The sequence below is a fragment of the Puma concolor genome, chromosome E4 (genome assembly GCF_028749965.1).
Source record: "Puma concolor isolate L17-30 chromosome E4, mPumCon1.1.hap2, whole genome shotgun sequence".
Classification (NCBI taxonomy): Eukaryota; Metazoa; Chordata; class Mammalia; order Carnivora; family Felidae; genus Puma; species Puma concolor.
In genome coordinates this window covers 4,017,568-4,044,706 of record NC_141683.1, presented here as the reverse complement: position 1 = coordinate 4,044,706, position 27,139 = coordinate 4,017,568, and the positions used below count along the sequence as shown (strand labels likewise).

At 52.4% G+C, this 27,139-nt stretch overlaps 1 protein-coding gene and 1 long non-coding RNA gene across 3 annotated transcripts in view; one reads left to right on the top strand and one right to left on the bottom strand.

The window, feature by feature from the left end:
- Positions 1-18,979, bottom strand: part of CADM3 (cell adhesion molecule 3) — a 29,961-nt gene extending 10,982 nt beyond the window's left edge. Inside the window, exons 1-2 of one of the 2 annotated variants that reach the window (XM_086693867.1) lie at positions 18,770-18,979; positions 1,149-1,250 (exon numbers count right to left, since the gene is read on the bottom strand). In XM_086693867.1, coding sequence (XP_086549993.1) covers positions 1,149-1,250; positions 18,770-18,851 — 184 coding nt within the window. In that variant the 5' untranslated portion in view covers positions 18,852-18,979. The remainder of the gene's footprint in view (positions 1-1,148; positions 1,251-18,769) is intronic. The other variant, XM_086693868.1, reaches the window with a different exon arrangement.
- The window catches only part of LOC147572252 (uncharacterized), an 86,043-nt gene continuing 61,291 nt past the window's right edge, over positions 2,388-27,139 (top strand). Inside the window, exon 1 of the long non-coding RNA XR_015246038.1 lies at positions 2,388-2,750. This is a non-coding gene — a long non-coding RNA (uncharacterized LOC147572252). The remainder of the gene's footprint in view (positions 2,751-27,139) is intronic.

Sequence of the window (27,139 nt, the reverse complement as noted above, 5' to 3'; positions counted from 1 at the left end):
TGGATTCTGCTCCCAGGGTGGATTCCCTCGTCTCCGGGACTTTCTGTGACCCCCATGGCAGTGACCCCCACAGAACTAAAATAAACAACGCCTTCCAGCTCTGATTCCCAAGCCTCTGTAGCATCTCTTCTGTGGCACTCACCTAGTTAACCAGCACCATTCTTCTCTGACTAGGAGGCCAAGAGACTTACTTCCTCCAGTCCCTGATTGAGTAATTTTAAACAATCCCCATGTTCCCTACGGCGCTGACCTTACCCCTGCCCTGTCTGGTATTCCTTTCTTTTTTGGCTACTGGAGCTCCATTTCCAAGAAATGCATAATGAATGCTCCTCGCAGAGAAGGGGCCCCTGAGGAGTCAAGGTAGCCTGTGCTGGGGTTGACAACAGGAATCCTGCTCCAGGGGGGCTGTCTACACACGGGAGCACAAAGTCTGGCCGCTGGTTTTCGTGTTTGGAATCAAAACAGAACTGAGGGGGATCTTATGGGATCACGGAATCCGATTCCCTCATTTTACGGATGTAGACAATGAGGCAATGGAGGTGGGGTGATTGCCTATGAGCATCCTAGAATCAGTGATTCCAGGTGGGACTGGAACTCGGTCTGACTCTCTCAGTGCAAGTGGCCTTTCTGTTGGAATGCTCCTCAAGTAACCACCTAACTTGAATCTTAAAACTACGATTTTTAAGATTAGTGAGCCAGAGATGGAGCTGGCGGAGTAAACTGGGACGTGATTTATCCCTGAAATATCTGAACGAAAAGGGCTGGGAGACCTTTCATTTACTGCCAGCCATATACCAAGTTTTGACGTGTAATCCTGTTCTCCCTGGGTCCCTTTGAAGAATTCTACCTCAGTTGTGTCTTCCAGAACCTGTTTATCCTGAGTAATACACGCCTCCTGGCGTCATTTTATTTTTGCAAAAAGGTGTAGAGATGCAGAGGTCTCTGTACTGGAGTAAGGGAAGAGGCGTAGGCGCGAGAGGGGTCGGTGGTGTGGAACTAAGAGCTAAAATGTCAGATGGAGGGGAGAAGGCGCTGTGCGGTAATGAGGGGAGTGGGGACAGAGGGCAGAGGCAGCATGAGTGGGAGATGATGTGAGGATGTGGTGGAGGGAACCGAGGGACATCGGGACGAGGGGCCTGGATTCTCACCTTGACCGGCCAGCATGTCAGGGCTGCTCCAGACTGTGGAGCTGATTGCCTCGCCGAGTGGAGCCAGAGTTCCCAGCTCCAAATCCTGCTCCTGCCAGTAGCCTGGGGAGAGAATCTCCATCAAGGATGAGCCCTACATACTGGCTGCTGCCCTCGGGACACTTGGGTTGCTGGGGGTGGGGAGAGGACAGGCCCCTCTGGAAAGCGGGCTCTCCCGGGATCCCTTCTGAGGAAGCGAGTGAGGTCTTCCTCTGGGAGGCGGGGGATTTGCCAGGAGGGTGCTAAGTGTCACCAGTCAGCCATATAATGTCAGAGCCCAAGGAGATCTGAAAGATCCTCTGGTCCGGTTCTCCCACTCTGCAGGTGAGGACAATGGAGCCTACAGCGGTGAAAAGTCACTCGGTGAGGGCCATGCCAGCAAATGAAAGACTGTTCATTCCTTAGCCAGGATTCTTTCTGCTACACCACAACGGCAGGTTTAATAATCAGGCAATACTTGCACTCTTCATCCTTTTAATAAACCTGTGAAACACACCCGCTGGTCTTATCATTCCTGTAATGCAGCGCGGACGCAGAATGCAGTGATTTGCCCAAGGTCACACGAGCCGAAGGACACAGACTGGAAGTGAAATGCCGGATCCCAAGCCCAGAGCTCGGTTACTTTCCAGCTGAGGCCCCTCCCAGTGCAGACGGGGCCGCGCTGGGCTGGAGGCCGCCACCTGCTGTATGGGGTGCGCAGCTCGCGGTGTTCCTCCTGCCCCGCCCCCTGCCGGCTGGGTCTCCCGGACCCTGCTCCCTGCCCGCCCCGGCACAAACCCCAGGGCCCGAGTCACCGCCTCTCTTCCCGGCCGGCGGCCCTGGGACCCGCCGCACGAGTACTGCACAGAGCCCGCGGGGCCTGCGTCCCCGGCGCCGCCTGAAGAGGCGGAGGGACAAAGGAACCCGCCACGCGAACTGGCCCGAGTCTCCCGCCACAAGCCACAAGCAGCCAATCAGGGACGCAAAGCGCGGTGACGTCATCGGCTGCCGAGCAGAGTTGGGAGCGGCGGCGCGTCCCGGGCCGGGAGTCGCGGGAACTTCTCGGGCGGCGCGGGCGCCCGGCCACCAGACGGGGCACGGCAGCCCGGGGATGCGGGGCGGGGGTGGGGGCCCAGCCCGGGAAAGAGGCCTGAAGAGAGGGGACAGGACGAGGTGGGGAACTGCGAGGTCCGAAGGAAAGGGGAGAAGGGACTGGGGCGGGAGGAGGAGGGGAGGGGAGGGAAGGGGAGGCTAGGGGGAGAAACTGGGCTAGGACCCCGAGAGAGAGCTTCAGAGGGTCACCACCGGCCTCCCCGGACCCCACACACATCCTCCAGGAGATCTGAGAACAGACTCTCCTCCAGCAGGAGAAGCGTTCAGGATTGGGAGGGGGGAGTACAGAAGACAGGAAACCCGGGACCCTTAGCGAGAAGCAGGCAGCAAAGGGGGCGCGCAAAGTGCTGGTGAAGAGAGGCTAGAAGGCTGAGGGTGCCCGAAGGAGAGGTGGCCGCTCAGGGGCCCTGAGAAGCAGCAGCGACTCCGCCGCCTTGCGTGGACATCGAGGCTGCAGGCACCCTGACGCTGGTGAGTGTTTCCTCTTTATTTTCCAGGTTGCGTGTTTGTGGGCGCTTGGACACACGGTGGAGAGCCAGACTGGTTGCATTAAGCTTGGGATGGTGGAGTGGATTGGGAAAAGCCGGGGAGGGCTCAGTGCTCAGCCCCCCAGGACCAGTTCTCTGGGCACAAAGGAAGCGCTAGCCAGGCCTCTGCGCACGTGAACGGGGGCGGGGGGGGGGGGGGCGCATAGCCATCTCCTACTTTGGCACAGGACCTTCAGTCTGCAGGATGGGTCTTCAGCCCCGAGTTCATTTAATGTCAAAACAACCCTGAGGCCCAGGCAACTCGACAGAATCGCTTCGTAGAGAGGAGGTCTTGAGGGATCCAGGGACTGGACCAGCACACCCCTCAAGAATGCTCTGTCTCCCTTGGGGCTCTCAAAGCCTTTTCAACAGCTCTCTTTTCTTCGTGTGGCATTTCCACCCATTGTATTGCCGTCACTTGTTTACCTATCAGGCTAAACCTGGTCTAAACTTCCAGCTGGTTAACAGCTGGGGCCCGACCCACCAACCCACCGACCGTATTCACCTTTGTGTCTTCAGCTCTTAGTGACCTTAGGCCTCTCAGCGCCTTCGATGGGCTCTGGTCTGGTGGCTCATCTGTCACTCCTGGGGCTGTGCTCTGCTGTTCTCCCTCAGGCAGAGGAGGGGCTGCCCACAGTGTAGACTCAGTCCCCACTCCGCATTCCTTCTTTCGTCTGTACTCTCTGGCTGCCTTCTCCTCAGTTGCTTTTCTCCCTGCATATCTTTTTCTCATCTCTCCCCTCCTCCTACATTTTGCCGGCATCTTCTCCCCTGTATAGGATGAACACCTGAAGTGGTCAGGTGGGGCATTCAGACCAGACTCCATTGTTCAGGTGAGGGGACTGATCACTAAAAGGAATAGTCTCCGATAAATGGCATCTGTCGTCCAGATGTCCGTGGAATTCACTCCAGTCTGGTTTGTAGCGTGTTTTAAGAACTTGATGAAGAGAGAGCTGTTTTAGGTGTTTCTTCTCTTTTCTTTTCTTTTCTTTTCTTTTCTTTTCTTTTCTTTTCTTTTCTTTTCTTTTCTTTTCTTTTCTTTTTTCTTTTCTTTTCCTGCTGGGATGATATTTCTCCCTCTAATTCTGAAAGGGACTTAGGATCTCACGTCTCCTCTTGAAACCTATCGGGTGGTATGCCGGAAAGTTTTCTCACTGGGTTTATAACATTGTACACCAGTAATGATACATTCTGAATGGCCACTCTCCTGGTGGCGGACGAGCGATTGCAATGCTATTAACAGAAACATGGGTAACTAGCACAAGTTATGACCCGGGCTGCGAAAGTCTTGGGCCTCTGGGTTCAGATTGTGCCGGCCATTTATGACATCAGCATAAATTCCTCCCCTGGACTCCCGACTGGAAGGGAGAACTCTGGAGCGCTCTGAAAGGGTGGCATGGCCTTTGCAGTGGAATGTGCGAACGTTCTGCTCAGGCAGGGTCATTGGAAGGAAATGCAGACACTGGACCACAGAGCCACCAGTGAGGGGCGCCCAGGCTCCTCGCAGGGAAAAGCAGTGAGGAGAATTCCAGCCAAATGTGCCTTATTGTTTTCCTGCTTACAAGCCTTCCCGTTGTCTGCAGGTCACATCCAGATGTGTTAGCCTGGCCTTCAAGATCCTGGACAGTCTGATGTGACCATGCCCTTCAGCTTTGTCTTTCCTTTACCCCACCTGTATCCCAGACACGATGCCATTCTGAGGTCTTTCTAGAAACCCTTGGCTTTCCTGCCTACATTCCTTTCCTGCCATAGCCCTGCTGATAATGCTCCCCACCCTTCCTTGCGTTAAGCTCTTCCCGTGCTTAAAACCTACTCTGTGTGGCACCTCCTTTGAGCAGTCTTCCCTGATTGTCCCAGATGGAAAAACTTTCTGGTTCCTCTGACTTACAACACTTTATGTACTCGTCTTAAATTACGCATCACTCTGTGTTGTGCTCCAAGTTTGGCTTCCCTCTTAAGTGATAAAGATTCTGCAGGTAGGGTTGATGTCCGTTCGTCTCTGCGTTCAGTACTGCCCCTAATGCAGCATGCTGCACATAGAAGGTGCTTGATAAATACATCGTTAATAAATGAATCAGAGGTGATTGGCATCTTCTGTTGTAAGAACTAGGCTCAACATCTGCCAGTGGAGAGGAAACAGCAAAACCAAACAGGATAGGAAGAAACAGGACAAGGAAGAGGGTGGATCATCCAGAGGCTGAAGCCCTAGAAAACTTTAATGTTGTGCTCTGGTGCGAATCGATATTTACTGATCACCTTGTGTGTTTCAAGATCCAAGTTAGGGCTCTATATTCATTATCCAGAACAACACTTTTAACAGGTGTTGTTATGCATATGTGAAGGATGAGTTGACTAAGACTCAGAAAAGTTCAGTAACTCATCCATATGATGGAGCCAGAGAGCGTGGGGATGGGATGGCTGTCCACCTTAGACCCCTCCGACTGCAAAGCCCAGACTCTCTGCACAGCTTTGCTGCACCACCGCCCTCTGCAGAAGCGTGCATTTCGCGTGTGTGGTCCTGGTGGTGCAGGAGTTATGGGGTCAAGGTTCCTTTCTGCCATCGCTGGCCAGGGGCGGGTCACCTAGACAGTATTCACACTGCTCGCCTGCGGTCGAGCAGAGTAACTGTAGCAAGATGGGCACGGATGCTTGTGTGGTGATAGGATGATTTGTGCCCACTGAATGTCATTGTTAATTGGGTTTCTTCATGTGTCTTCATCTGTACCTCTGGGGGATCCTTCATTCACCCCTAAGAGCCTTACAACGGGGGACTTCTCAGTTAACCCAGCAGCAGATGTGTTTAGTTAAAGCTAACAGAATCCCCTCACGTTTTCCTAGCAGTCTGATGTCTGGGCTGAAGACAAAAAGAGTGTCTTGTTTGCCCTCAGTTGCCTTGGGGGTTCCTTAATTCTTGCTTTATTTACCCAAGCGTTCCAGTATCTTTAGGACTCATAGTATTTTAAAGGACAAAGTAGCCCTTTCATCCCCCCCTCCATGTCCTTCTGATTGATTGTTCCCATTAAGAGCCGCTGAGGTGGCTGTTGGAGACTTACTGATATGCCCTTGAAAACACCCGTGACTCGTGTTGTGCTCATAGCACATGCCTCGCATATAGTAAGTGCTCAAGAAATATTTGTCGAATAAATAGACGAGTGGCACGAATGAATGAAAATGTAGCGTGTCTCCACTCTAAGTGATGCTGGGAGGGAAGTCTTTGAAAAGGTGCCAGCGTATCTACCCCCTGATTGCTTGGTTCATGTCTCCCCTGCACGTCTGCTGTGGGAACCTACGGTGCATTGCCCTTTGGCCTGTGACACGGTCACAGGTGCACGTGCGGGGTGCTGGGACAGGGACAGAGCTCTCTCGTGTGACCGCTGCTGGCCTTGCTGGTGCCTGGGTCCAGAGCTCCACTTCCCTGCTGAGAGAAAGCCAGCTCCCCGAGTAGGAGTTGATGATGGTGATGGTGATGATGATGGTGATGGTGACTCAGCATTTCTGTAACTCCAGAGTTAAAAATACCCTGCGTCCCAGCCTACTTGTTATTCCTCACGACTACCATGACAGGTGGGTGGAGGAGTGTTATCTCCAAGGGAAAAACACGCTGGGGGCTGTGGCCCAAAATACTGAGGGGACCCACTTTTAGGATCGTTTCCCTACACCCTTCGCTGCCCCCCACCGCCCCCCACTCCCCCCGGGCCGGGTGATCTTGCCCTGATTCGTCCCTGACCTGAGCTACGCGGTGAATCCCTGTGTACATTTGGTTCACACACACAAGAGGACGGGCGTGGCGAAATCACATTCGGCACTCAAAAGCCCCTGGAGCTTTTCTCTTTGCCCAGAGCCACGTTTTCCTTAACTGTGAGCGTCTGCTTCTGCACCGGGAGGACGGTGGGCCAATCCCGGCGGAGCGCTGACTTAGATGCTCACTCCAAGATCTGGGGAGCGTCACTTTAGACCACGAGACCCTGATCAGACGAGGAACTCTTTTCGTTCTTAACTTTTACTCGACTCGCAAGTTCCTCTTGCGGCTGCTGGGGATTCTGCTCTCTCCTTCTGCCTTCCATCCCTTTCTAACTGTCCTGCCCCGAGGGTGCCCCGAGTGTGCCCCGAGCGTGCCACGGCTCAGTCGGGCAGAAGCTGGGGCCGCAAGCGGTGGGAGTTACTCTGTCAATTGAGACGGTCTGTCTTTCCAGGTGTATTTCCTGCTCGTCCTGTTGCTCCTTGGGGAGGGGCCTCTGGCCCCTCACAGGCTGCAGGATCTCCTGAGGGGTGCCCCAGCTCAGCTCACATGTGCTGGGGCTCAGGCTTGCTTCAGAGCTTCAGAGCTCGGCCCCGCTGCAGCGACCCGCGGCCTCCCTCACCTAGGCCTTCCCTCCACCCTCTCTCTGGCTGGGCCCCTGGGACCTCTCTCCTTGTTGCCTCCCTCCGTTTCTGTTGCTGTCTGGCTTTTCCTCCTGGAGCCTTGTTTATCTCCGTTCCCTCTGGCTCCCGGCAGCCTCCCGGGCCTGGAAGGCACTATTCTCTCAGCTTTGCTTTACTGTCCCGGGAGGCATGCGGGATCTGTGTGAAAATAGATGGTAACTAGAGGTGGGGAAGAGAGCCTTCACTAGAAGTGGGGCCTGTCGGGCTGATTTGCCCCGTGGCTTGGTGAAGCGTGGCCAGGAGGTTCAGACATACAGAACCAGGAGTCCTGCACTATTAGATAATCCAAGAGATTGGGGCTTGGAAGGGGCTGATCCAGGCTCCGGTAGGTTTATTGCTGAATGTTGGCAGATAGATGCCTTTCGGTTCATTCCTAATCAGGTCGTTGAAAATGAAAGGCTTTTGTTTCCTGGGCTTGGAATGGTGTGTGGCTAAGCTTTTCCAGGCTGAATGAGGAGGAGGGAATCTTTGGGTTAGTTGGCTAGCTGGCCTGCGGTGGGCGTAAGGGTGGGGTTAAAACAAAAAGCTTATCTGTGTGTTAACCCTCTTTTCACTAAAACCAAAAAAGCCCCCCAAAAGAAACAAAAACAAACAAACAAAACCCCACCCCAGACAAATTTAGTTATTCCAAATGTTTTGCTGTATCCAAATGTTAGAAAAAAAGTAGCGAGCTTCGACATGTCATGAATAAATATATTTTGTCTATTTCCGAAAACCCAGCCATCAATTTGCATGTCTGGTCATTTTCTACTGACCCCTAATGGCCAGAGGTGGGTAATCCTAAGATCTTTTTGATTCCATCAGACGGAGGACGGAACTGATATCCTTTCTGATTCCCTACTGCCACACTTCAGTTATTCCTCTCCTCCTTCTGTTATGCCTAATTTTCCCCCAAATATTTCCCCTCTATCATTCTTAGAAGCATAGACTTTTACAGCCGATAAGAATGCGAGGTAGCATCCAGGGCAAATCTCATTTTTTAAATGTCTATTTATTTTTGAGAGAGAGAGAGAGAGAGAGAGAGAGAGAGGGAGAGAAAGCAAGGGAGGGGCAAAGAGAAGGAGACAGAAGATCCCAAGAGAGCTCTACACTGACAGCAGAGAGCCCGCTGTGGGGCTCGAACCCACGAACTGTGAGATCATGATCTGAGCTGAAGTCAGATACTTAACTGACTGAGCCACCCAGGTGCCCCACAAATCTCAGTTTAAAGAAGAAAAATCAGGGACACTTCAATGGGTTGAGCGTCTGACTCTTGATTTCAGCTCAGGTCATGATCTCACGGTATGTGAGACCCAGCCCCACGTTGAAATCTGCCCTGACAGCGGGGAGCCTGCTTGGGATTCGTTCTCTCTGTCCTCCTCTCTCTGCTCTTCCCCCAGCCTCTCTCTCTCAAAATAAATAAATAAACTTAAAAAAAAATAAAGAAGGAAAACCACGGCTCAGAGAGGTTAGGGAACTCGTGCAAGGTCACACAGGCAGTGTCTGGGAGCCGTGGTTAGAAGCCCATCTCCCGTGGCTCCTGTCATTTGATAGCAGCCTTGTGGGCCAATGAATTCAGAGGTTAAGTTGTCAGCTAGTATGATTTTACTTTCCGTGACATGTACCCCCCCCCGCTCCCCAGGGCTCCGTGTATTGCAGTGAAGCCCCCCAGGACCCCAGACCTCAAGGGAGGGAAATGCTCCTAAGTGCCAGGCAGGTTAGAAGCGGAGTGAGGTGGGGTGGGGGCTCCTGCAGCTGTGAAGAAGGGCATCTTCACAGACTCAGGGCCTGACTGGCTGCTTCCGGCTCTCACAAAAGAGGACAGCAAGGGGCAGAAGGCACTGCCATGCCCGGAGCTGTTAAAAAGGCTGACTGAGGACAGGCTGTGTGCGCATGCGTGTGCTGGCATCTGGTGGGGCCGGCTGCGGGATGCTGAGCTGACCGTGAGGAGGGAACCGGCTCCAAGAGAGGAGAAAGCAGAGGAGCGTGTCCTATTCTGGAGCTGAGGAGAGAGAATAATCTGGAGGCAGAAGTGGGCTTGTGGTAGGCTGAGGGGGCCCCTCAGAGGCTTAGTTAAGATTCCGAGGAGCGGAGACTGAGAAGTGGGTGGCAGAGAAGGAGGTGGGGACAGCTGTTGCTTTGATTTGCTATTGAGTCAGTGTTCTCGGTGCATTAGCACTGGGAGGGAGCCCTGGGCTGGCCCCCAACCAAAACAAGCCCCTCCGTAGCCAATACTGTGTTGTAGCAAGAACTGCAGTTGGGAGACAGAGAGGAAGGGGATCTGATCCCCAAAGAGCCCCTTCCCAGCCTTAGCTCTTGTCCTTCCAGGACTAGGCTGTGTTCTCTGGACAAGTGTCTAGTGTTCTGCACTAAGAGGCTGGGAGGGGATGGGGCAGAGCAAAGAGGATGTCTCAGTAGAGCTTGGGGGAGAGTGGCTGGGGTCTGTGCAGCTCGGAAGGCGGGGCATGACATCATTCCCGTGGGTGGTAGCTCTGAACTGTTTTTCGGAGCGCCCTTCGACCCCACCTCCTCATTCCCGCTCACACACACAGACATCAGGACAGGTGCGACCCGGGGTCTGCATGCTGATGCAGCAGTCAGGAAGCCGGGCTTGGTCTGAACTCTTACACGTCCCCCTGAACCAAGCGCAGACACTTCACGCTCCTTCCCTAAATTTACCTTGCTGGCGTAGAACTGGGAAACATTCTCCCATCTTAGAAAATGCTTGGGAAAGGAAATGTAACAGAGGCAGTGTGGGGTAAGTGAAGGCAGAATTCTGTCTAGCTCATGGGAAAATATGTTTACGGGAAGGTAAGGGGCTTTCCCGTAAACTGGGAAGGGGCAAAGTAGGGCAGGGGCGTGGGGGAGAAACAGAGTGGGCGCCCTGGGGAGGAGAGACCGCAGTCCCGGCCGCAGACCCTCCGTGCCTGCTCAAGGGCGTGGATGGACCCCTTTCTCAACAGGCTCAACTTACTTATCTGCTTTGCTCGTTATGTCCTACTTTAGATATTTCAGGCTGATGGCTTGGTGTGTGGGGGGAAACAATGCTGTGAAAAAGTTTAATTTGTTAGAAGTCAGGCAAGAAAGGATTCATCTCTGCTGGTTCTGGTTTTACGGACTTGTTTTTACCGTTTCCCTTCACTGGGTGATCAGAGTCGAGGTGTGGATGGCAGGTTCAGGGCAGCGGTGAGGAGCGTGACATAAAGAAAACCGTGCTCTGCTCCACACGCCTACACCGCTCCAGCCCCCTCCCTCATCCTAACAGATTTAGTCTTTTCCCTTTCCCGTTTCTCACCTAAAAAATGTATTTTCCAGAGGGTGGCACATTGTCCGATTAGCCTTACTTTGTGCCTTCCTGGGGGATTCTAACACTTCTGTGAAACAGACACTTTCTTCCGAGTCTGCAGACCTCACAGTCCCCAGAATGGGGACCCACCGATCTCCTGTTCTTTTCTTAAGCCTTCACTGAGTATCTTCTCTCTGACGAGGGTATGTACTCAACTTTGTTCTCCAAAATGTGTACACATCCCAACCTAGTTACCCTCTTTCTCATTCAGCCTGTGCCCCTCAACACACATGACAGGCTACAGCTTCCACTATTCATATCTGTTTTTATTTTTTTTTCTGACACAAATACACAGCCTTTCTTATGACCCAGATACAGAGCCCTTTTCACAAGCCCATTATTAGTCAGAACCCCTGACTTCCAGAAAACCATATGGCTTAAACTCAGAGATGCTCCCCAAAGCAGAATTCAAGCTCCCTCTTCTGCTCAGACTCCCCAGGAGAGGGACAGAATCCTTTTCTCCCCAGGGCTGAGGCTCAGGCCATCTGTCACTGACACTGGACTCCAGGGCTTGGAAACCAGAAGAGAGTTGGCATGAAGCAGCCGTGGAGGATAAATGAGAATATGTGAGGCCCAGGGGCTTAGTGGTGGTGGTTTTTATATTTGTTTGAGATGATAGGATAGAGATGAGAGGAGAAAACATATAATACATCTTTGGAAAGATTTCATCATCTTGAGGAATTAGAGTAAGAGTTAGTAAGAATGAGTACAGTTGTCCTGTCATTTTTGCATTTGCCGAAGGACAAATGATTAGGAGCAGATGGCCAAACTGGCCCATCGTTTCATAATAACAGGAGAACTTGGCCCTGGGCTCTTCAGAGGTTGATCTAGGCCGTGCTAAGTCTCAGGTTACTTGTCACCGATGTATTTATTAGAGTCTTGCTGGGTTTCTAAGAAGTCTCAGGTATTTAAGTCCGAGACTCAAGAAACCTGTTCACCCTCTGGAGCTTTTGTACCCTGTCTGAGGGTTTGGCTGGAATTCTAGAGTCAGGATTGGAAGCAAAGAATCTGGGCAACAGAAGAAGACAAATAAATGTAGGAAGCTAGGATCTGCATATTCACAAGGAAATCTGGCATGGGAAGTACTTGTTCTCTAGCCTGCCTTGCTAATATCCGGGATTACATGAAGGAAGTACAGAGCTAGGTAGTGGTTAGCTTGGAGATGAATGGCTGAGATAGCAGCCTTCATTTCTTTTTCTTTTTTTCCCTAGGGCAAGGTGATGCTTCTGACCCTTCTGACCCTGAACTGGAAGTAGATGAGCCAAAGGTGCTTATAATTAGCAATCAATACACAATTAGTGCAGGTCTAGCTGGGGTAAGGGAAAATAAACCCTCAGAGAAGACTACATTTTAGTTCCTTGTATTATTTAGCTTCTTATCATTCTCCTGGAGATCTTCAGGAGACAGAGAGATGAGAGGGTTAAGGAATCCCAGAGGTAAGAGCTCACGTAGAAGAATGATACGCATTTTGAAAAAAAATGTTGGAAGACCTGCGTTAGAATCCTTTCTGAAACACGTCTCCTGTTCATGAGAACAGGGGGCTCAGGGAGAAGAGTAGATAGGAGATACTCCAGCTGTTACTGTAACCCAAAGTCTGTCTTCCTGAAGGCTCGCTCATGGAGATAAATCACTTCCATTACCTGTCCTTGAGGAACGAAGTTTCTCCTTGTTTCACAGGAGGAAATGGAAGAAGGGCCCTGGAGATTCATCTTGGAAGCCTGCCCCCCAACTGGATTCTGCTGGAGGTCATTCACAAGTGTTAACTCTTATATGAACTATGACTAAGAAATTGATACGGGGAAATCAGCATTTAGGGGAAGATCGGCGTGTGTAGTTCTGATGTTATGGGAGGAACAGGCTGTCTAGTCTCAGACTGGCAGGGGCTGAGCATTCTCGGCTCCTTGCCGCATTTGACGTCATCGGCTTATTGGCAGATACCCCGAAAGAGTAGCAGAGTCCAGTTTAAAGATGCGCTTCCTGAGATTCAGCCAAGGACTTGGGCTCTGGGATAGGATGGTTGCATTTAAAGCCATTTAGTTCTGTACAAGATGGTTGTAAAGATGGGGGGGGGGGCGTGAGTCAGGGTTTTGATATTTGTTTCCGATGTGTCTCATATATTAAATTCCTCTGTTATCTACTTGGATAACCCATGAGTGTGTATTATCTTTATATTTACTGCTAAGGTTGAAGGAAAAGAGAAAATTAGCACCATGAAAGGACAGTTTGTGTTGGTCATCAGGCTAAGAAGGGCGTACTTAACAAATTGAGTAGGGCTCATTTTGCATCCCACATTTATAGGGTATATGTGGTACACCAGATTATGAGCAATACCATCTCAATCTCAAGCATAACTATGTGTAGTTCTGTTTTTAATTTGTGACTCCATTTATGGCGGAACATCCAGTTCTTTGGAGGCCATCTGAGGTCACTGTAGGCCCTGGTCTCCTGAGCATTTCAAACAGCACATCTTCTCAACCTCAGTATTACTTGCTCGTTCTGTGCCCTTCCTACAGCTGTATAGACGGTTGTGAGGACCTTTCATATCTATATCTCAAGGCTTGCTCCCCTCTTTCTAGTCGAGCAGGTCAGGGATCATAGCCAGGTTCACGTGTGTGCTCCTGGTGGGGGAGGGAAGGAGCTGCACCTTAGAGAGTGGAGGTCATGACGGGTGGAGGGAGAGCAGGACCACGGAGAGCAGCAAGAAGGGCCTGGGGTGGCTTGTGGGGGGTTAGCACCATGGAGAGCTCAAAGCTCCAGTTTGTTCTGCAAAGAGCAGGGGAACAGGGATCATGGGTTAAGGCGCTAGCTCTCCAGGAGTCAAACTGAAAGAACAGACATCAGGACTACTGTTAGGATCATGCTATACCCATCACTTGCTCTAAAAGGCCTCCTTAAGTGCTTTGTTTGAACCTGTCACATATACACCCAAAATTATATAAACAGTCAAGACCGCCACGAGACTGAGTTTGTCAACATGCGCCTTAGTAATTACGACAATTACGTAGGTATTAGTGGCGGTGGAGGGGGTTTTCATTTGCTTTAACCAGTATCTCTTCTAATTAGGGAAATAGTGCCACAAAGTCTGTGTCTCCTCAGAGACACTAGGGCATGAGAAAATCAAAGTGTGCTTATCACCAGATGGGGTATGAAGTGTATCAAAGTCATCGTGCCTTGAAGCACCCACAATTGCTGTGAATAGTCCAGTCTTCATCGTGCATGGAAAAGAGGGGTGGATCAGTCCTCTTAAGAAGGCATTTGTCTTTGGGACATTAGTTGGGACATTTGGTCAGTCTCTTTACACTTAGAGGAATTTTGGTAAAGGGGCAAATGGTTCTCTCTTCAGTACTTGTTCCTTCAATGAAGAATATGTAGCTTTACTAAGCCTCTATTTTGCAAAAATCTCAACGGTTTCATGTGTTCAAGACTCTGGAAATCTTGGTTTCTCAGGGCTAGTTATAACAGGATTCGGTTGGGTTTTTACTCGGGTTATAGGAACCCTGAACATCAGCTGGTTCTGACTTTGTAAAGACTCATCACTACTGCTGATCCTAGAGGAGGAGGCTGGCCTTTGGCTCTGAGACTTATTCTTTTTTTGCTTTACAGTTACATATGGAGTGTTTATTCTTAATTTGATGGAGTTTTTAGAGACCCAAATCTTTCTCTGATGGCTTGCCTCTCCAGGCTCTTTTTCTGATGGTCTGTTTCTCTTGATCGCTCATAAGCATTCCCATGGGGATTGCTATTGTCAGAGTTTATGGATAGACCTTTAGGACATGACTTCATCCAGGAAACAAAATGTTCCAGTATATGGGCCTATAGCCAATGGTGAATCAGGAAATGCTAAATTTTAACATGAGGGATGGAAGGTGAAGATACGATTACCCAAACTTTCTAACGCCCTGGGGATTTTTCACTCAGTAGTCAGTAAGGAGGTAGTCCAGGCCACCAGTTACTTTCCTGGAGAATCTGGAACCCAGGTTACTGTCCTTGGGTGACATTCTGTTACTCAGAAGCAGATGACAACACAGAGATTGTAGAGCCAGTGTGCAGCCTACTGGAGCAGGAAACAACAAAGAATGTGACTACTCACAGCCCCCCAGGGCTCTCTGGTGATGACTATGAAGATATTATTTCTAGCATATGACTTAAGGAAGGACAAGCAGCCTTTGGTCCCGTTCTGCATATCATGTGGACTACAAGCAAGTTGTATGAGCAAGGAGTCCCCAAATCAAATCTAGGGATTTACAGAGCAATCACACAGCTACCCAGTCTGCTGTTTCAAAGTGACCAGAACACCAAAAAGATGCCATCTGTGAAATTTTATGGCTGCAGAACTGTGAGTCACTCTCCAAGTGAACAGGGAATATCTCCAACAAGGCACTCTTGAAATTAGACTTGGGTCTCCAGTCTTCCTCAGTTGGGAGAGGAAGGAGAGAGAGAGAGAGAGCCTGAGGCCAGCGAGCTGGCTCCCTTGCTGTCAGGTTAGAGCGGAGGACCCCAGGCTGGGTGTGGTAGAGCCCCAGGGCATAGGGATTTTAGGCAGTGTTGGTGGGGGGGCAGGGAGAAGGGTGAAAGGGCTACAGGTCTGTCTTCTGTCTTTCAGCAAGAGTAATTCTCCTTTGGTCTGTTTTACTTACGTGATGAAGGAATTTCACATCTTTAAAAATAAAAGTGAGAAAACCACTGTCCTGGAAGGAACCCCAGAAAACAGCAGTGCTGCTTGGCCCCAGAGAGAGCTCAGGCTCAGGGAGGGTAGAGTTCTGGGTGTGGCTCTGGGTAGCCAGTGAGTGAGCCACAGCTTGGGGCCCTGGTCAGACAGACTGGTTCTGTGTGGAGTTAGCTAAGTTCTGCTGTACCGGGGTCTCTCTGAAGGCCTCAACTTCTCTGTGCCAGGAAGAGCACATCTGTCCTTCCCGAGGGCTGGAGTTGCAACCAGGAAGAGCATGGGAACAGAACAGTTACAGCTGCAAGAAGGAAGAAGCAGGACGGTAGAGGCCTGCCAGGCAGACCCGTGGGCAGCTCTAGAGTGAGTGCCTGCTGGACTTCTTGGCACATTGGGCACGAGCTCTCCACTGGGCACCTGGCCAGGGGGCCGAAGAATGGATGGCAGTGGACGGAAGGTCATTGGAAAGGGAGAGATATTCATGTATGGGGCAGTGCGGGACAAGGTTGAATTGCTATGAGCTGAAGCAAAGCAGGCTGTCCACCCATCCGCTCTATGCTAGGGCAACTCACAGGGTGCTGGAAGTAAGTTGACAAGGAAGAACCCAAGGAAGGCTGTGCACAGTGGTGAACGTTGAGCTTACCCGAGCTCAGCACAGGACACATGAAGTTCACAGGTGTCGCATCCAGCAAACCTGGAATTGCCAGCCTCTACCAGTGCTAGTGGAGGAATGTGAGAAGGAAGGAGCAGGTGGGAAACCGAATGTCCAAAGTGGCCCTGGGCCTCTAGCCACAGCACGCACGGTCAGGTTCAGAGATCGTCTGCTGCCCTTCTGTAGCCTCTCAGTCCCTGTTCAGCTTTAGGAACCCTAAAAACCTGATGCTGTACCCTAGGGAGCTATATACCCCAGCCGCACATGAGGTCTCTTTTCTTTCTGCATGGAAAGAGCCACTCCACACACACCCTTGACTACTCAGACATTAGTGTATTAGGGTATCTTGTCCTTAAACTTTCACACCGCATCTCCTTGTTCGGGGCAAACATTATCCGGGAAGCTATGTACTGCCTGGCTCCCTGCCAGGGGACCCAGGCCACATCAGGGGCACTGGGCACATCTTTGGCATGACCCTGGTCAGAATGGCCATCCAGACCACCATCCATGGGCATCAAATCTGTGCTCCCACCTCCCACATCAGAGCTTCTTAGGCCCTTCTTAGGTCTGGAAACTAAGAGGTGGAATTCATTTAGATAAAGATCGTGTGTGGCTGTGTGTCTTCCACATCAGTAAGTCCTGAGACGTTGCACACCAAACGGATGTCCATTATCGAGACAGATAATGCTCTGCGAGGAAAATGAGGCTCGATTTGACTGTTCCTCGGGAACAGACCTCCCTCCCCACCCATCCCTGACTTCCCAACCTCTCCTCTGGAAATTCTCCATTCTAAAGTTAGTGCCTTCCCCTCTTCCCCCTCAAGCACTGCTAGGAAATGTTTATAAATACGAGGACAGAGGATTTCTCTTCCTCTCAACCTTACATCTGGGTGAGGGCTGGGCCCCCAAATCGAGGGCCAAGACGAAATCGTGTGGTTGGTGAAGAGAGACTTGGCCAGGATATAGATTTACTCTGTTCTCCAGTGTTTACATCCTAGAGCTGGAGTGCTCCCAGCTTTCTGGGGTGACTCCTTTCTGTTTAGGTCCCAGCCTGGGGCCGTCAGTCCCCACTGCCCAGCAGGTGCAGTTTGGGTCACACTGTCTATGGTGAACGCAGCTAGCGGGATGAAAAGGCGGGGGCTGCAGCTGGAAGTCAAGGCCTAGAAGAGGATCCTTCTTGGGGCACATACACCCGGCAGCCTGTCCTTGCCGCCGTGCACCCGGCTGGCCCTTGGGACCACCCCCCCTCACCTCCTCAGCCAGTAGGGTCCTCAGTGTGGTCCTCTGGGGAAGGGGGATTCCGCCCAGGGGAGGGGCTGCTGTCTCAGTGGTGACTCCCTTCAGGGTGTTGATGGGTATCTGGTGGAAGGAGTCAGCCAGCCCTAGGGAATGGACCCCCAGGGTGCTCACGCTGGCCGGCCGAAGCTCCTTCATCATGACCCAGACAGGCCTGAGAGCGGAGGTCAGGGGAGACGGAGTGATTCCTCCAGCACCCAGGCTGCTCGCCTGTTTTCTTCAGATGAAATTCTTTACATCATCCTCCCCAGCTTCAACCCCTCCCCTCTCCACCCCCGCCCCGCCCTGGCCCTGTGCCCATCCCTGCTGGCCACTGGGTCCACAGCCCAGGAGCCGCCTCCCCTTTCTCCTCCCCTGCGGTTCTCTCTGTTTTTCGTTGGCATCTGGCCGGGCATAGCCACCACCCTCCCCCTCACTCTCCCCACATCCCTGTGCTCCGCAGAGGTCCCGTCCCCTCTCCCCCCTACCGCAGCCCAGCCCTCCTCTGACTGGTCTGAGGATGCATTCCGTTAGTACCTCCACTGCCTGCCCTCCCACCTCCGGGGACCTGAGGCTGTGAGCCGTGGCTCCCTTCCTGGGCTCCCCACAAACTGTCCCCTGCCACCCCATGAACCGTCAGCTGCCTTTAAGAAAGCTGAGGGGGCCCCCACAGCGCTGACCTACATAGCCGGGTCCTGGGCGGGAGGGGCTCTTCCCCAAGTCCCCTCACCCTGGCCCCGCCTCCCTGCTCCCCCCACTCTCTCCCTTGTCTCTTACCCTTACAAACCCGAGCAGGCTGGAGTTCCCACCTGGGGCAAAGTGGGCCGGGCGAGCTACCCCACCCCAAATCTGGGAAGATCCGTGCTTAGCCCAGGACAGCCTTGGGTTTTCTGGGCATCCTCCTTCCCAAATATCTTGATGCTTCCTTTTGCCCAACCTTCCCCCACCTCCTCCGCTCCTGTCTGGGCTTCTTTTCCCAGCTGCTGCCACCGCTAGGGACACTGCCATCCTGGCACCCCCCCCCCCCCCCGCCCGCCCTGTGTTGTTGTTTTGCTCCAAGGAGAAGCCCCCCCCCTTCCTTGCCCACGCCCCCCTCGGCAGCCTCACCCAGGACCCTTCCCTGTCCACTCGGAGCTGCGCCGCGGGTGGGGGCGGGCGGGGGGGGGCAGCGATGTTTGCATACAGCAGTTGGGGGGGGGGCTGCACCGGCTCCCCAGCCCCTCCAGACATACACAAACCCCGACACACGCCCGGACCGAAACGGCGACAGATCTCACTCCGCCCCCAACACACACTGACACAGACATACACACAGATACTGACACACAAACGCACAGGCAGACACCAACACAGACGCGCACACCCAGACACACGCACACGGGCAACGGCACGGCCAGACCCGGGGCGGCCGCGAGCCGCCCGGGCCCGGTGCACACGCACATCGCGAGGCGGACGGCAGGTGCACAGCGGCACGGATGCCCGGACGGACCCGCCCGGCTACAACGGCGGTGGCGGCGGCGGCGGCGACCCGAACCCCCCGCTTCCAGACAAAGCCCACAGGCTGCCCCCCGCCCCCGCCCCCGCCGCGATCGGAGCCCCCGCCCCGGCGCCCCCACCCCCAACTCACCGTCCTGGGAGAGGTTGGCCCCGCCGGGCGCCCCGCAGCTGGCGAGGAGCAGTAGCAGGGGCAGGGCGGAGGGGCCCCCCATGGCGCGTCCCGGCCGGCTCCCCGCTGCGCGCGCTGGCGAGCCTGGGTCCCCGGGGGCGGGGGGGGGGGGGGGCTGGGCAGGCGGTGGGCGACGACGCTGGCCGACCGGGCGCCCCCGAGCCGCTTCGGAGCCCGGGGCCGAGGCGGGGACCGGGAGGGAGCCGGGCGCTGCTGCAGTCGCGGGGATTAAATAGGGCGCTCGGAGCGAACCATTCGGCTGGAGGTGGAGGGGGGGCGGCGGGGGGCTGGGCCGGTCGCGGGGGGGCCAAGCTGCCGCATTCCCCACTCCCCCCGCCTCCCGCACCCCCTCCGCGCCCTCGTGGTGCCTTCCACCTTCTCCCCCGGGAGCTCCGCCAGCCGGGCGCGGGTGGGGAGCCCGGGGAGGGAGCTGGCTCAGCAGTGGGACCCTGCGCGCGCCCCTCTTAGGCTTGGGGCGGAGGGAGGGGAGCCGGGCAGGGCCTTGGGCCAGCTGGCGAGAGCGGCCACTGCAGGCCCGGGCAAGGGCGTGCCCACCGGCCCGAGATCCTCCCGCCCCGCCCTCCCGCTTTTGGCGACTGGGGATCCCCTATCAACAGTGCCCAGCGACATCTCCCTTTGGGTAGCCAGTTACCCTGACCGTTCTCCCAAACACACACACACACACACACACACACACACACACACACACACACGTCCCCAGTTCCTCTGACCCGAGAGCCCCTAGTCCTCTGTCCAGCAACAGTGTGCGGCCCCGGGCAATTTCCCTTGAAAGGCTTCTTCCTGCAGCCCTCCAGGCCACCAGTCCCCTCAATCCCCTGTCCAGGAAGTGACTCCCCCTCTGACACCTGATTTCACTTCAGACTCTTGCCCAGCCGAGCCATCTACAAAGCAACTCGGAGCGTCCGCCCTCCCCGCCCCGCTTCATCCTCTCTGTCCCCCCCTTCCTCCCAATATTTGTTCTTTTTTCTTAATCTTTCAGAGCACCGTGCCCTTCCTTCTCAAGTTTTAGTCAGTCAGGTTCTTGGGTGAATGGTCTGATCTGCAGACCCTCAGGAAGATGCCCCCTTCAGGAGCAATGCCTCAGTGGCTAGTGTGGCTCTTGTCCCTGAGGCCAATATACAGAATGGGTGAGAGAGGCAGGGGGTTCATGCTTGATGAAGAGAGTCCCACGTCCCTGGGGTTGGCCGTATTCTTTGTGACCTGAGTGTCTCTGGAAGGGTCTTGGTGCATCTCAGACAGAGGCCCCTCGAAGTCAGCGTTGCTCAGCCTTAGCTTTGGGGGTATTCCTAAATTTTAGACTCTCTGAATCAAAGAGTTTTAGATATATTAGGGTTCTGTAAAAATATTTGGTCCAACCCCTTCTTGTACAGGTGCAGCTGAGGTCCAAGGTGGATTAACTACCCTCCCAAGGCCATACTGCCAGTCATCAGTAGAAAACACAGTGGTGGTTAGGTTAAGGGGCGATAGGATCTCTGAAGTGTCTTCGGTTCCCGTGAGACCATGAGTGCATGTCTTCTAACTCCCAGCCCTCTGGGATGGACGTAGATGTCTGTCACCTAGTAATTCAAGGACAAGGATGTGGGAAGTGCTTTGTAACTGGTAAAGCTCCATATAAATGTTAGTCGATGATAGAGAGGCCAGTGCATATTCTCCGGGAAGATCCTTCAAGGTGGTCAGAACTCTGTCCCACTGTTTTTCTGTTTCTAGAATCTCTCTGTGATCTGGGGGAAGAGCTGTGCCTGCCTCTTGCGTGTTTCCTGAGTTAGTTAGACTTACTTGCAGAAGTTTGGGGCTATCACGGGCTGTCTGACTTGCTTGCTTTCCTATTTCAGTGACTCCCTGACATCTTAAAAGCCTCTGTGAGATGACGACGGAGAGAGGAGTGCGGTTGAAGCCTGTGCAGACCAGAATGCAAGAGCGAGGAGAGGCCAGGAAGGGAGCCTGGCCTTTCAGATGGTGGTGGGGCCAGGTTGGCATGAGTTGAGTCGTACAGAGAGAAAGAAAGAGTGGCTGTGTTTTCAGAGAGAATGGGGCTTCAGAGGGAAGGATCAGGCTCTCCTGGTTAAAGGGTCTTGATGGCTAAAGAGTATTATCTTTGCGGCTAGGAGAAGCCTTAGAGATCATCTGGCTGGGCTTAAGAGAGGACAGGTTAGTGTCGCAGGAGTGACAGGGGACGGGCGCGGGATGGGGACGGCAGGATAGGGGATTAGTTCCCAAGCGCCTCCAACTAATCGTCTTTTCCATCTGGTTCTCCACCGCGATCCCCGTCTGCCTGTCCTCACTTAATTCTCTAACGGCTGTTGGTCTGGCCCCACCCTCTACCGTAACCGCGTGGGATAAAGACCAAGGGTAGGAAGAGAGCCGTTTTGGAGACGGCATGAAGAGGTAGCGAATGAGAATGCAACCCTCTTTTCCTACTGGCTCCTTTCCCCTTTTCTGCATCATCGGTATCAGTGTGGCAGCACTTTAGGCCCTGGGAATACGAAGCAGTCATTGGCTTTTGGAATCGTAGAATGCAAGCGTGTGAGAGTTGTAAGCGACCTTCCAGATTACCTACTTCATGCCCCTTGGTGAACGGATGAGGAAGGGAAGGCCCGGAGAAGTTTAGGGACTTCCTGCATTCACACAACTGTGCAGAAAAGGGGCTACCCATGTTGGACCGAGGAGGCAGACAGGGCCCTCGGGGGCCGGAGGAACGAGGAGACTCATGGTCAGTCCTTCCGAGCCGTATACGAATTGAGGAGTTGTTCAGTCCCGTGCGTCTGAGCGGAAGGGTAGTTTCTCCCGCAGATGTGGATGTCTCCGTTGGGAACCACGCCTTGCCTGCAATCATTTTAATGTCCTTTGTGCAAAGCACAGCCCCGCAGCTCACAGGCTCCCCTTCACTAGGAGCAGAGTTTCACAGAGCAAGACTGACCTACCAGGACGATCCCCGTCACGGAAAGAGGTAAAGTCGAAGTATCCATGCTGGACTGTGATCGTACGGTGACTTTCCACTCGGAGACGCGGTGACACACAACGTGCACTTCTAAGAGACTTGCGCAAAGTGTGGAGTGGGTTGTCTGTGGGACTGAAGAGCTGGTCGCTACAGCGGACGCCGGAGGGGAAGCAGGGAAGGAGGGTGGAGCGAAGGCGGGTTCTGGCTCCTCGATGCCCCCGTCCACTCAGCAACGGCCTGGGGAGCTGGGGGTGTGGAATGTGAGGCTGGACCCGTGCTGGGCCGGCCGCAGCTGCGTGGGCCCCAGACATTCCTTTCCCCACGCTGCTTGTGCTCGTGCTCCTGCTATGGGATGGGAGGGGGCCTCAGCCGAGTGGGGTGGATACTAGGTACTCACCAAGAGGGGGCGACCGCACCTGTGGGAAGCCCCTCGGAAGACCGGGCTCGGTTCTGCTCTGCGAATCCTTCTTGTCGCTATGGCTTTTCCTTTTTCCGTACACTCCACGTGGGTTTCCGCGTTGCTTTTCCTCTTAATTTTCCACCCAGCTAAACCAGTGCTCCTCATACTGTTTTCTGCTTCCATTATCCAGTTTTAATCAACCCCATCCTCAATAATAACCTTGGTGTACGTTTTCATTCTAACCTTAATTGAGTTCTAATTTCAATCCTAACCCTAATCTATTACAGACTCTAACTATTAATCCTAACACCAACCCCAAGTTAATTGTCAATTTGAAGCAGCATCTTTATTCTAACCTGTTAAGAGCCCAGCAGTGAGGACAGCAACACACACATAATAGTAATGATCACAGGGGCTGTTCGAGAAAGAACCCTTCGTTTGCCACAGTTTGCACTGGGTCCTTTACACGCCCAGTAGCTGATCGAGGTTCTGGAAATACCCTCGTGTGGTTGGAATTATCAGCTGCCTCACACACATGAGGAAACAAAGGTGTAACGAGATTATGTCATTTGTTAACAATGGGTCCAAATCTGCCGTTTAAGGTCCTCTTGCCCTTAAAACCTGCGCTTCTTCCCCTTTCTGCCCACGAATGCGTTCTGATCATCCCTTTCCTAAAATCCCGACTAAACAATCAGACTCGAATCACTTCCTTTTTAAGACGTTTTTAAAATGTTTATCTTTGAGAGATAAACCCCCTTTGGGGAGGGGCAGAGAGAGGGAGACACGGAATCTGAGGCAGGCTCCGGGCTCGAGCTGTCAGCACAGAGCCCCGTGCGGGGCTCAAACCCACGAACTGTGAGATCACGACCTGAGCCGAAGTCGGACACTTAACTGACTGAGCCACCTGGGCGCCTCTCAAATGACTTCTAAAATACTGCGTTTCTTGGATTATTAGTTGAGGTGGTTGGTTTTTTTTGTTTTGTTTTGTTTTTTGTATTTAGTGACATAAAATGGAAACCAAATAAAGCAACAAAAGTCCAAATCTCCCTGCCCAGAAACCCCACCAACACTTAAAACATCAGTGTATTTATAAAGTTAAAATAATCAAACTATAGAAAGAAACAAACTGAAAAGAAAAGCCTCCTTTTCCTTCCCAGACTTGCTGAATTCCACCCCACCCCCCAACCTCAGGCGGCGGGGACATTGTTGGCATTGAATTTGTCCAGCAGCCCTGCCTCCCACAGCATATCAGAATAACAGACAAAGTCAAGGTCAGTACCTACCCATGAAATCGCCCTGTGTATGCATATGACTTAGGCATGAGAATCACTAGACAATTTGAATTTATGATTAACAGCGACTGTCAGAAGGGCAACCATGTTCCAGGTGCTACACAAAGTTCTTTCTATTTAGTATTCCTTTTGGTGTTCCCGAACGTTCTGGGCAGCGTGCCTTACCCTGAACGCACAAGTGCAGTCGTGTCTGAGCCTCAGATGGAGATAAAGCCTGGGGAAGCCAAGTGACTGGCCCAAGAGCACAGAGACTTGGCTGAGAGACCCGGGTTTCGGAACCTGGTTTGTCTTACTCCAGAGCCTCTGTGTTTAGCTCCTGGACTTAGCCCGGAGGCTTGTTTCAGAAGAGGTCATGAGAGCTCCCTCCCGGCAGGAAGGAGGAGGCATTGCTTGGTATTAAGAGACGAGGCCGACCCGAGAGACAGTAGGAGGACTCGGACGGATCTGGGAGGAGGCAGTGCAAGGGGAGACAGAGCAGGACAACTGGCACACAGAGGGGGACGAGTGCAAGGTGTGCATAATCGGGCTGGACAAGTAGGAGCCGAAACCGGGGACGGTTTCTGTGATAAATTCAGGCCAAAATAAAGTCACGCCGTAAATGTGTGTGCCACTATTGCTTCAGCGACGGGCTGATTGATGTATTTCAGAGACACAGTAGACACACAGAATCATCTGCAAACAAAAATACGTATTTTCGGTTACACGGGTATCTGCAGCTTCGGCAACAAATGTCTCAGCCTCCTTGTCCTTTTTTCTGTGCCCCAGCAATATTAAATGGCTTGTAATTTCCCAAACACGCTATGTCGTTTCAGGCCTCTGTGCCTTTGCACATACTATTTCCTATACCTGGATTGCCCATCTCATGAAGTGCTGGGGTTTATCTATCCAAACTTTGATTAGGTGCCACCACCTCTGTGAAGTTTCCTAGCCAGAGATAATCACTCCTTGCTAGGTGCTATCAGTACGTGCGATATAAACCACCCCCCTCCCGTCCCGTCCCAACCCCCACTGTTACGTTGTGGGTTGCCATGGTTTGTCAGTATGTTTTCCTTCGCCAACTGGGAGCTCTTTGAGGGCAGGAATGATAGTTCATGAATCTTGTTATTCTCAGTGCTTAGTGTAGAAACAGGAAAATAGTAGAACCTCTGTTGATTCTACTGAATTTAGCTGAAGTGATGTATTGATAAACACGTAGGCTTAATGACGTATTTATAAACACATAGGCTTGATAAACCATCTTTTCTCCAGGTGTGTATACATGTATATAACCACATTTCGCCAGCATATCCCCTGCAGTTCTGTATGTGTTCACGAAGACACAATGTGTCCAAAAGAAGGTGAAGGATTCTAATAGGCATGCAACATATTTCCATCCACTTCTTCAAGATACATTTTTGTAATTCTTGGAATTGACTTGAGAGCTTGCCTCATCCTTTTGGGTATATTCAGTTGTGGAAAATTTTCATCCTTGGAGGATGGCTTTTAATTTTGAAAATAGCCGAATGTCTTAGGATCCAAGTCTTATGGGTAAGTGGAGGTTCACATCGGGTAATACGAAAACAGGACTTGGCTGGGAAGTCAGAGTAAATGACCTCCAGGTTGACTAATATGTTGCTTCCTCAAAGAGGAGTTCTAGAAAATTTCTGAGTAGTGGCTCTCTGGTCTATTTGTTAATACAAACAAAATGAAACAAGAGTGTTGTCAATTTCTGCTCACCCTGGTGGACAGCGGTGCTTGGCTATAAGAACACAAAAAACCATATGTCCAAGGAGAGAACTCCCTGATCCTTCCTTCCTTCATTCATTTGTAGTTTCTTGGGTTTTTTACGTCCAACGCGCAATGCTAGTTGAAATCGGGTGTTTTGACCCAGCTGTTTTGCTGCAGTCTATAAAAAAAAAAAATCTGTAAACCCCCAGGTTTTATTTTTCTCAATCACCAAATAGAATGATCGGTAGATGTTCTCACCCCATGTCCAATTTCCACCCAATTTTTGAGCCTCATTTTACTGTGGGGAAAAATGCAAAAGTCAGGGAAAGGAGCGTATCCAGGGATGCAAAATACTTGATAATTAAGACCAGTCTGACAGCAATGGTTTGCTTTTTAGAATCGTAAGATAGGAGTGAATGTTAAAAAATGCTATAACAAAATGTCAGTGTTTGGTGCTGGGCTCTTGAGATGAGCAAGTATGAAGCTAACCTTTAAGGAACTCAGAGTCCAGTAGGGAAGATCGGCGTGTAAACACATAATTGCTACACCCTGGGATAAATACTATGGTGCCGTCCCATATGTGGCCCAGCAGAACCCCAGGAGAGGCAGAGAGTACATCTGTGGGAAACCTTAAGGAAGGACGAGGAGTTGACCAGGTATAGAAAGGACGGAGGCATTAGCAAAAGAGGGGGCGGTGGATGCGAAAGCAGGAAAGCCAGAAGCAGCACGGCCCGCTGTCGCTGGATCGTTCAAGGAATTTATGCCAGAGAGTGTTCCTAATTCTGCAGACGAGGAGCCATCGGAGGGTTTCAAGCGGGGAAATGTCAGCGCCGGATTTGCATTTTAGAGCGATAACTCTGGCAGTGGTGGATGGATGGACTGGAGGGTGCACATCGTTGGACTCAGAAGCCTGACCCTTGTGGGCACCACAGATACAGCACCATGACATCGAGTAGGACCCACTGAGTGTGGGCTTGTCTGATGCTGTGGGCAGGCTAGAGATAACACCCAGAACACTACTGTAGGACCCAGCCATCCGTACGCTGTGTGGACAGTGCCGTGAAGCACAGCACCTTTCGGTTGTGTAGAGGAAGGGCTAAGTACGGTGACCAGCTGGCCTGGCCTGCCAGGGACTGAGGCACGTTCCGGAACTTGCAGTGTCAAGATGGGAAAGTCCTGGACCAACTGAGAAGGGTTGGTCAACAGACCAACCTCAGTGGCACCTGTTACTCGGACCGTCTCCCTAGCAACCAGCTGGGGGGGTCATCTTCAGGGCAGACTGGAGGGGAAGAAAAGCCGAGTGAGTTATTTTATATTTTAGGGGAGGGGAGGGGCGGAAGGAGTCGGGGGTAGTGGTGGTTCAGAATAGCTAGGCCAGTGGAACAGAGAAGAGAGAAGAAAGGCTAAGTAGGAGGCAGAGTGTGGAGGCCGGTATCTGCCCAGGACCCCACCTCCGCTCCCTGAGATCCTGGGCTCTCTGCTGGTGGTAGAGAACATTGCAGACTCAAAAGAGCGAGCGTTGCAAAGAGCGAACATGTATATTTAGCTTTTAATTCATGCATGGAGTTCATATATTCATGCACACACTTGTTCACTCGACATTCACGGAGTGCTTGCTATGTGTCCAACACTTGGCATGTGCTAGATCATTTCGTTCGCACGCACGACTTGTCGGTCGTTATGATTCCCGTTTTACAGATGAGAACGAGGAGGCTCGGGGAATGTGGTGACCTCCTTTGAGCCACACATTAACAGGCAGAGCTGAGATCTTAACGCAGGTGTGGCTCCAAAGTGCCCGCGCATTCCAGCAAGCCCGTATATCCGCCTGTGAAAAATACCGCAGGGGCCCGGGAGATTCTGGGTCTGCAACTTCACAACGAAGATTGCCCGCCTTGCTATTAACGAGTGTCCCCAGATGGTGCCTAGACCCCGATGGCCCCGAGAAACCACACGCCACAGCCCGTGTCTCCTCG